Source organism: Muscardinus avellanarius (genome assembly GCF_963383645.1).
Source record: "Muscardinus avellanarius genome assembly, chromosome: 3".
Classification (NCBI taxonomy): domain Eukaryota; kingdom Metazoa; phylum Chordata; class Mammalia; order Rodentia; family Gliridae; genus Muscardinus; species Muscardinus avellanarius.
In genome coordinates, this window is record NC_137788.1 from 362,886 (window position 1) to 372,551 (window position 9,666).

General features: G+C 54.3%; 1 protein-coding gene across 1 annotated transcript; it reads left to right on the forward strand.

Moving 5' to 3' along the window:
- Positions 1–5,745: 5,745 nt before the first annotated feature.
- B3GALT6 (beta-1,3-galactosyltransferase 6) lies at positions 5,746–6,720 on the forward strand (the record flags this gene model as incomplete). Its single annotated transcript, XM_080690511.1, has 1 exon — positions 5,746–6,720. The coding sequence occupies one exon, from the start codon at positions 5,746–5,748 to the stop codon at positions 6,718–6,720; it is 975 nt and encodes a 324-aa protein (XP_080546637.1).
- Positions 6,721–9,666: the final 2,946 nt, after the last annotated feature.

Below are 9,666 nucleotides of genomic sequence, written 5' to 3' on the forward strand. Positions count from 1 at the left end.
GGAGGCTAAGACAGGAGGACCACGGTTCAAGTCCAGCCTCTTGACTAGGACTCTCAGCAACTTAGTGAGACTCTATTTCAAAATACAATAAATAAGCCAGGCGTGGTGGCATATGTCTGTAATCCCAGGATTCGAGAGGCTGAAACAGGAGCATCGCTGGTTCTCAGCCAGCCTCAGATACTTAGTGAGGCCCTTTGCAACTCAGTGAGACCCTGTTTCAAAATTAAGAATAGAAAACAGGGCTAGGGATGTAGCTTGGAGGTAGAATGCCCCTGGGTTCCATCCCCAATACCGCAAAATGAATGAATAAATAAATAAACAAACAAACAAACAAACAAATACATAAGTCAGGCATGGTGGTGCAAGCTTGTAATCCTAGCATTTGGGAGGCTGAAACCAGAAGATCACGGTTTGCAGACAGCCTCAGCTACTTAGTGAGGCCCTCTGTAACTTAGTAAGACGCTGTTTCAAATTAAAGAATAAAAAATAGAGCAGGGAGTATAGCTTGGAGGTCAAATGCCTCTGGGTTTCATCCCCAGACCTGCAAAAATAAACAAACAAATAAATAAGCCTGGCATGGTGGTGCAGGCTTGTAATCCCAGCATTTGGAAGGTTGAGACAGGAGGATTTTGTGTGAACAGCCTCAGCAACTTAGTGAAGCCCTTTGCAACTCAGTGATAACCTGTTTCAAAATAAAGAATAAAAACACAGCCAGATGTGGCCACACTTGGAAGGCTGAGACAGGAGGATCCCACAGGTTCAAACCCAGCCTCAGCTACTTAGTGAGGCTCTCAGCAACTTAGTGAGACCCTGTTCCCAAATAAAATGTAAAATAGGTCTGGGAGTATAGCCTGGAGGTAGAAAGCCCCGGGGTTCCATCCCCAGTACCATACACAAAAAAAAGGGGTGTGGGGTGTAGCTCGGAGGTAGAATGCCCCTGGGTTCCACCCCAGTAGTGCAAAAAATAAAAAATAAAAAAATAGGAATGGGGTGCAGTTTAGAAGTAGAGCACCTCTAGGTTCAATCCCCAGTACCCTCCCCACACAAAAATACCAGGAATCTCCCCAACACCCGGCCCGAGGACTTGTGAGTAGTGAGAGGCCTATGTGCAAAGCCCAACAGGGCTCAATGCCAGCGAGCACTCCCACCCACCAGGAAGGGCACAAGCCCCCCACTGTCCTACCATGGTGGCTCACACACACATGTGCCCCGAAAGGCATATCCTCCTTCACACCTACTGAGGAAGCCCAAGAAGACTGAAGCACCCAGGACGTCTGTCCCAGCACGCAGGGGGGCTCTGGTTCTGTCTTGGCGAACAAACACCCGCCTGCCCTTCCAGGTGCAGCTGCTGCCCCAGCTCTCTGCGTCGAGGTATCGCCTGCTCCAAAGCCCTTGAGATCCTGGCAGGCAAGGACCCTGTCTCTCTCTCTCTCTTTTTTTTTGCAGTACTGGGGATGGAACCCTGGAGCACTGTTCCTCTGAGCTACTCCCCAAGCCCTATTTTTAATCTTTTTATTTTTATTTTATTTTTGAAACAGGGTCTCACTGAGTTGTGAAGGGCCTCGCTAAGTAGCTGAGGCAGTCCGGTCAGTGAACCATCCTCCGATCTCCACCTCCTGAATGCTGGGATTATCAGCATGCGCCACCACCCTGGCCCCCCCAAGGACCTTGTCCTTTTTTTTTTTTTTTTTTTTTGCGGGTCTGGGGATGGAACCCAGAGGCATTTGACATCTGAGCTACATCCCCTGCCCTATTTTTTTTTTTATTCTTTATTTTTGAAACAGGGTCTCAATAAGTTGCAGAGAGCCTCACTAAGTACCTGACCCTGTCTAAGAACTGCGATCCTCCAGTCTCAGCCTCCCAAACGCCTGGCTTAAGGACCTTGTCTTTTTTTTTTTTTTTTTTTTGGTACTGGGGTTCCTGGAAGCCCTTCTACCTCCAGGCTACACTCCCAGACCAATTTTTTAATATATATTTTTTGGAAACAGGGTCTCTTAAGCCACCGTGGCTGGCTTCGAACCTGCGCGATCCTCCTGTCTCCGTCTCCCAAGCAGGGAGGGGAAGGTTACAAGCGTGCGCCACCATGCCCAGCTCGGACCTTGTCTTAATCAGCTTCTGCATCTTAGAAGTGCCAGGCTGGTCTGGATGTGGTGGCCGGTGACTGTAATCCCAGTATCTGGGAGGCTGAGATAGGAGGATTTTAAGGTTAAAGGCCAGCCTCAGCAGCAATTTAACAAGACTGTTTCAAAATTTAAAAAACTAACAAGGGCTAGGAGTGTAGCTCAGAGATCAAATGCCCTGAATTCAGTACCCAGTACCAAAAAAAATAAAAGTGCACAGCTGTCTGCACACAGTGGACACTAAGTGAGTGCTGCCTCTGAGGGGCTGAAACAGCAGAGACGCTGCTCACAAGTCAGCGTGGTGGTGCAGTTTGCAATCCCAGCACTTGGCAGGCTGAGACAGGAGGATCCCAGGTTTCTGGCCAGCCTCTGTAATTTGTGAGGCCCTCTGCAACTTAGTGAGACTCTGTTTCAAAAAGAGCTCAGCATGGTGGTGCAGGCACGCTTGTAATCCCAGCATTTGGGAGGCTGAGACCAGAGGATAGTGGACAGCCTCAGCTACTTATTAAGGCCCTTTGCAACTGAGTGAGACCGGGGTTCAAAATAAAGAATAAAAAGTAGGGCAGGGGGTGTAGCTCGGAGGTTGAATGCCTGAGTTCCATCCCAGACCGGCAAAAAATATATTAATTAATTAAAAAAAAAAAAAAAAGGCCAGGCGTGGTGGCTCATGCTTGTAATCCCAATGCTTAGAAGGCTGAGACAGGAGGATCGCACAGGTTCGAAGCCAGCCTAAGCTACTTAGGCTCTCAGCAACTTAGTGAGACCTGTTTCCAAATAAAGTATAAAAAATAGGTCTGGGAATATAGCCCAGAGGTAGAAAAACCCATGGGTTCCAACATCAGTACCACACTAAATAAATAAATAAATAAATAGACTAAAAAATAGGTTTGGGGGGTGTAGCTTAGAAGTAGAATGCCCCTGGGTTCCATCCCCAGTACCACACACACACAAAAGTAACTAAAATAAAATAAAATAGGGATGAGAGTATAGCTTAGAGGTAGAATGCTCCTGGGTACAATCCTCAGCAACACTTAAGACACACACACACTACTAGCATGGGAAAAAAAAAAAAAAAAAAAAAAAAAACACTACTCACAGGCCCAGTCTGATGCCTTGGGCTGCCCCGGAGGTGGGCCTTGCTGGAGCCAAGAGCTGAGTGGGGCTGGAGTCATCCAGGAGAGAACTCCGAAGCATATGCTTGGGGTCTGAAGTTCTTACCATAGGGGTGACTATTCCTGCCATCTCAATTCGTCCTCTCAGCCAGGGAAGTACTGAGTAAGAACCAAGACAACCTCTTCCTGGTGTTAACTCCACCAACTGCATCATAAAATTATATGCTGTGTGCAGACTACTTTGTATCTTAAAAGAACAAAGTCAGTTCACACACCTTTTTTTTTTTTTCCCCCTGTACCAGGGATTAAACCCAGGAGCACTTTACCATTAAGCTATTGCCCTAGTACTTTAAAAAAAAATTTTATTTTATTTTTTCTGTACTGGGGATTGAACTCAGGAGGGGCATTCTACATCCCAGCTATAGCCCCAGCCTTTCCTCTCAAGTATTAGGATAACAGGTATGTACTACCAGTTATACCCCTAGCCCTATTTTTAAATTAATTAATTAATTAATTAATTTGGTAGTACTGGGGTTCCTGGAAACCCTTCTACCCCGGGCTACACTCCCAGACCTATTTTATATTTTTACTTGGAAACAGGGTCTCTTAAGCTACTGAGGCTGGCTTCGAACCTGCGTGATCCTCCTGTCTCTGCCTCCCAAGCGCGGGGATTACAAGTGTGCGCCACCACACTGGCTCTTTATTCTTTATTTTGAAACAGGGTCTTACTGAGTTGCAGAAGGTCTCACTAAGCAGCTCCAGCTGTCCTCGAACTGTGACCCTCCTGTCTCAGCCTCCTGAATGCTGGAATTTTGTGTGCCACTTTGCTCTGTATTTTTTGTTTTGATACAGTATTTCACTAAGTCCCAGGCTGGCTTCAAACTTGCAATCCTCCTTCCTCATCTGAATAGCTGGAATTACAGCCTTGCCCCGCCTCCCCTAGCCAGAACCTACTTATCTTAATGAATCATGTAGAACAGTTACTTACAGCCTGTGTTACCAAGTAACATAAACAGCAACAAATACCAGGAATCCCTCAAATAGAACTTTCTCTGATTCACAACAGTTATTTATTTATTTATTTAGTTTGTTTGTTTTGTTTGTGGCACTGGGGATGGATCCCAGGGACATTCTACCTTCGAGCTGCACCCCAGCCCTCTTTTTTATTCTTTATTTTGAAAAAGGTCACAAAGGGCCTCACAAAGTAGCTGGGTCTGTCCTCTAACAGATGACAGGCGATCCTCCGTCTCAGCCTCCCGAATGCTGGGATTGCAAGCGTGCGCCACCACACCCAGTAACACAGCAGTTATTTATCTTAGCGTGAAAGCAACAGGATGGCTGGACAAGTTGTGCAAGTGCCTCCTTCTCTGACCTCTTCCTGTCTCACCTGGACTAAGTCTCAAGGAGTTGGGTCACTGGTCACACCCCTCCACGTCACGTCCCCACAAGTATTCAATACACCCCGGTCACTAACTGGAGACGGGAAACACCTTACGCTGAGGCCCTACAGTGGTACTCCCTATCTGCCGTCAATCACAGTCTAAAAACACTGTGTTGCCTCCTCGGGAGAGAAGTCACATTCTAATAACTTCATTACAGCAAGTCACCAGGCCGGGGTCAGTGCTGCCGTGGCTGAGCTCTTTCAGGGCCTTACCCCTCCGTCGCTCCATCACTGCTGGGCGCGGCTGGCACACCTGGCTAGGCCCCCACCCGGGGTCTTGAACAACCGCGGAGCGGCGGGGACTCCTGGATTCCTTTGCAATTCTTGGGTTTAGATTTTGGTGAAACGAGATACTCCTGGCGGTTAAAAACACGCGCCTCCCAGACGCTCCGTTAGTTTGGGAGCCGCGCTGTGGTGCCAATGAGATCTGCCACGAAGCCGAGCCAGCCCTCGAGGGCTTGGCGCGCGATCAGAGCCTTCGCCCTGCCCCGGGCTCTGCGCACTGTTTACCGGGGAGGAGACGGAAACTGGGCTCCGCGCCCGAGCGCTCGGGGCAGCAGCGCCAGCGCCCGGCCGCCCGCCTCGGCTCCTGCGGCCCGGCAGGAGGACGCCAGGTGACAGCGAGCCAGGTGGGCCCGCAGCCCCGGCCCGGGCGCTAGGCAGCGTGCCTCGTCCTCCCTCCGCGCCCTCGCGGGCCGGGCGGCCTCACTCACCGCCTCCTACCCGCGCCGGTCCGGGAGCGCTGCGGAGCGCCCGCGCTGCGGCCCGCCGCCTCGGTTCAGGCCGCCGCCATCTTTGTTCCGGGAAGAGGAAAGCGAAGGACCGGGACGGTGCGAATGGGCGCGGCTCCAACGCGGACGCCGGCGCCGCCATCTTCCTTGCGGGCTGAAGCGACCGCTCCGAAGCAGCCAATGAGGAGGGCTCGGGGAGCCACGTGACGGCGGCCGTGGCCCCGCCCCCGTCGCCCCGGTAGAACGCCAGACTGCGCGCCGCCGGGACTCGGCCTCGCGCCGCTTCCGCCCGCGGCCCCGCCCCCTCGGCGCCGCGCCTGCGCACCGGCCCGCCCGCGGCGATGAGGCTCCCGCGGCGCGCGTGGCGGCGCCGGGCGGCGCTGGGCCTCGGCGGCCTGGCGCTGTGCGGCGCCGCGCTGCTCTACCTGGCGCGCTGCGCGTCCCAGGCCGCCGCGCCCGCCGCCGCCGCCGCCGCCCCCCGCGCCGCCGCCTTCCTGGCCGTGCTGGTGGCCAGCGCACCCCGCGCCACCGAGCGCCGCAGCGCGGTGCGCAGCACGTGGCTGGCGGCGGCGCGGCGCGGCGGCGCGGGCGACGTGTGGGCGCGCTTCGCCGTGGGCACGGGCGGCCTGGGCCCCGAGCAGCGGCGCGCCCTGGAGCGCGAGCAGGCGCGGCACGGGGACCTGCTGCTGCTGCCCGCGCTGCGCGACGCCTACGAGAACCTCACGGCCAAGGTGCTGGCCATGCTCTCCTGGCTGGACGAGCACGTGGCCTTCGAGTTCGTGCTCAAGGCGGACGACGACTCGTTCGCGCGCCTGGACGCGCTGCTGGCCGAGCTGCGCGCCCGCGCGCCCGCGCGCCGCCGCCGCCTCTACTGGGGCTTCTTCTCCGGCCGCGGGCGCGTGAAGCCGGGGGGCCGCTGGCGCGAGGCCTCCTGGCAGCTCTGCGACTTCTACCTGCCCTACGCGCTGGGCGGCGGCTACGTGCTGTCGGCCGACCTGGTCCGCTACCTGCGCCTCAGCCGAGAGTACCTGCGCGCCTGGCAAAGCGAGGACGTGTCCATGGGCGCCTGGCTGGCGCCCGTGGACGTGCAGCGGGAGCACGACCCCCGCTTCGACACCGAGTACAAGTCCCGGGGCTGCAACAACCAGTACCTGGTGACGCACAAACAGAGCCCGGAGGACATGCTGGACAAGCAGCGCACGCTGCTGCAAGAGGGCCGGCTGTGCAGGCGCGAGGTGCAGCTTCGCCTCTCCTACGTCTACGACTGGTCGGCGCCCCCCTCGCAGTGCTGTCAGCGGAAGGAGGGCATTCCCTGAGCCCAGGGACGTGGGCCGAGCCTTGGCGATCGGCCGGGGGAGCCCAGCCCGAGGGGCACCCAGAGCGTCCAGTGACCAGCGAGGCTCTGGGGTGGGCGCCAGGCACTGTGCCCAGGGTCTGCACCTCTGCTGCCGCTCGCGGTCCCAAGAGTCTCGTGGGCTTGGAAACCCCTGGGGTGCGGGCGCTTGAGGCTCGCCCAGTTCCTGGACGCCACCAGCATGAGCTGAGCCGTTCAGCCAAGTGGAGCCCCGCTTTGGGTGTGAGGGCAGGACCTCCGCAGCGGGGTCCCGCGCCTGCCGCCTTGGCCAGCACCCCCAGCCGCTGCCAGCTAGGGAATGCCCTGCACAAGTGTGAACCGATTGCCTCCCAGGCCGCCTGTCGGGCCCACCGGTGTTGCCGTCCAAAGGGCTTTCGTCCAAGTTGTCGTGTTATTTGGACAGATTACGCTCTTGTGTCTTGTTGGCGTTCTTTGTCACGTCTAAGTCTGAGCTCTGAGTTGGCGTCACATTAATTCGCTTTAGTGGTATTTTGGTCTGTCCCCATAGAGTGAATTCATGGTGAATATAATTCAGTGATTGTCTGTGACCTATTTACAAATAATGTAAATGTGTGTAGATAAGAGCTTCAAGTTGAAGTATACAGGTCTTAGTATTTTTTAAATTATTTAAGAAAAGACTTTTTACATCAGAACTTGGAACTTGTGGTTAATCTGTCGGCCCGAGTGGCTGACCCGGCTGCTGTGTGTTTAAACACGGAAGAATTTTTAAACCGTCGTTTCTCTTTAAGTTTACACATAAGTCAATCCTTTTGTCTCTTTGTGAAGAGATTTTCCTTTTAAGGCGCCCACACAGGCCTTCAGATTCCCTGTTACTCAGTCTCGGCCCAAATTCCAGGAATCTGAACCCTTGGCGTGTTGATGAGGCTTCCCGGATTCCATCTTAAGAAAACAGGATTTGCTGGCTTGCGCACCGACCACACGGACCTTAACACACTTAACACATCCCTTTTTTTCTTTTGGCGAAAGTGAATGCTGGGGATGTGGTTGAGCAGTAGTGGTTCAGCAGTGGAGCACTTGCCCAGCATGGGCAAGGCCCTGAGTTCAGTCCCCACCATGAGTAGCTGAGGTAGCCCAGCACAGGTGAATGGCCTTGCCCAGCCTCAGCCTCCAGCCCCATGTGGAAGTCACACATGCTTCTGGTCCAGTCTGGCTTTCTGTCTGTGTGGTCTGGGCTCTGGTGATCCATTTTGGGGTACTGTGATACTGGATTTGAACCCAGAGGCATTCTGCGTCCAAGCTATAGCCCCAGCCCTAATTTATTTTATACTTGAAAACAGGGTCTCACTAACTTGCTGAGACACTCACTAAATTGCTGAGGCTGGCCTAGAACCTGTGGTCCTCCTATCTCAGCCTCTCAAGTACCAGGACCACCACATGCGCCATCACATCCAACTTATGTACAGCTCACCTCCTGCTCAGCGTGTGTGTGTAGTGAGCAGGTGCTGGCCCATGGCGACCCCCTGCACCATCCTCCCGACTAGTCAGTGCTGTCTCCATAGGGTCCTGGGGTTAAAACCGCTGACGTGCACACCTCCGTGGCATGTGGGGTCTGTGGCCTCGGCTGCGCCAGCTGCTCTACCCTGCTCAAGACAGCTCAGAGTAGGGGCTCTGTGAGCTTTCTCATGGACCACCCAGGGGTGGCAGGTTCTCAGGGATATTGATGGCAGCAGGACCCACATTCCTGCCAACCATCTTCACCTGGGATTTCTCGTCTGAACCTCAGAATTGTTTGAGGAGTTGGTGTGTCTTCATTCTTGGGATGAAGAAAAGGAGCTTGGAGAGGCCAAGGACTCTGGCTAGACGGCTAGAGCTTGAACCAGGGCCGGACTCCCATACCACAGTGCTCAGGAGGCAGCCACACAGCAGTCAGATGCCAAGACATCCTTGGTAGGAAGTATAAGCACTGAACTCAGGGTCTGTGGCCTGCAGGCAGGACCGTGAGCTTCAGAATTCAAGCAAGCCGCGAGGAGGAACCCATGTTCAGCCAATTCTGACCTGTAAAAATGGAAGCTTTTAATCATTCAGCTGAAAACTTTTTACCCCCAGCCTTGTGTTTGTGTCTTTGGGGGAGGGAGGCATTGGGGATTGAACCCAAGGACATTATCACTGAAGTACACCCCCAGCCCTATTTTATTTATTTTGAAAGAGTGTCTTACTAAGTTGTGGAGGGCCCTGCTAAACTGCGGAGGCTGACCAGGAACATGCAATCCTCCTGTCTCAGCCCCCATGTACTGGGATTACAAACCTGCACCACCACATCCTGCTTTTTTTTTTTTTTTTTTTTTTTTTTTTAAATTTTGAAACAGGGTCTCACTAGGTTGCTAAGGTTAGCTGAGAATCTGCCATCCTCCTGCTTCAGCCTCCCAGTACTGGTACTAAGAGCTTGCACGTGACACTTGGCTGCCTAAGACAGTCTGAAGCAGGCCGGAGCCCACCCAGCTGACCTCCCACACCCGTGCTGTAGCGGAAGCCACTTCCATGGGTGCTCACGGGCTTCGCAGGGCATACCACCTTCTGCTGGTCTCCTCCCAGCAACCCTGCTTGACACTGAAGCACCCTGTGGAGTCGCCAGGATGGGAGCCATACCCCCCACCCCACCCAAGTCCCCTGGAGACCACGCCCGAGTCCACTCTCACAGGAGTTGGGGGCACACAACTTGCTCTTCCCAGGCCAGCTGGTACCTCTCCTCAAGTGGACTGAGCTCAGCCATGGAGGGACAGTGGATGGAGGCAGGGTGCGCACTCAAACCCAGAGCAGAGGGCTCTGGTCCACCTCAGGATTCCCTCAGCAGGGCCAGAGGACTGTATCCCTCTTCAGATCCCTCCTGAGGACCTGGTCACTCCTGTTACTGAGCTGGTGTGGAGGCACCTAAAGTCAGCTCAGGTCC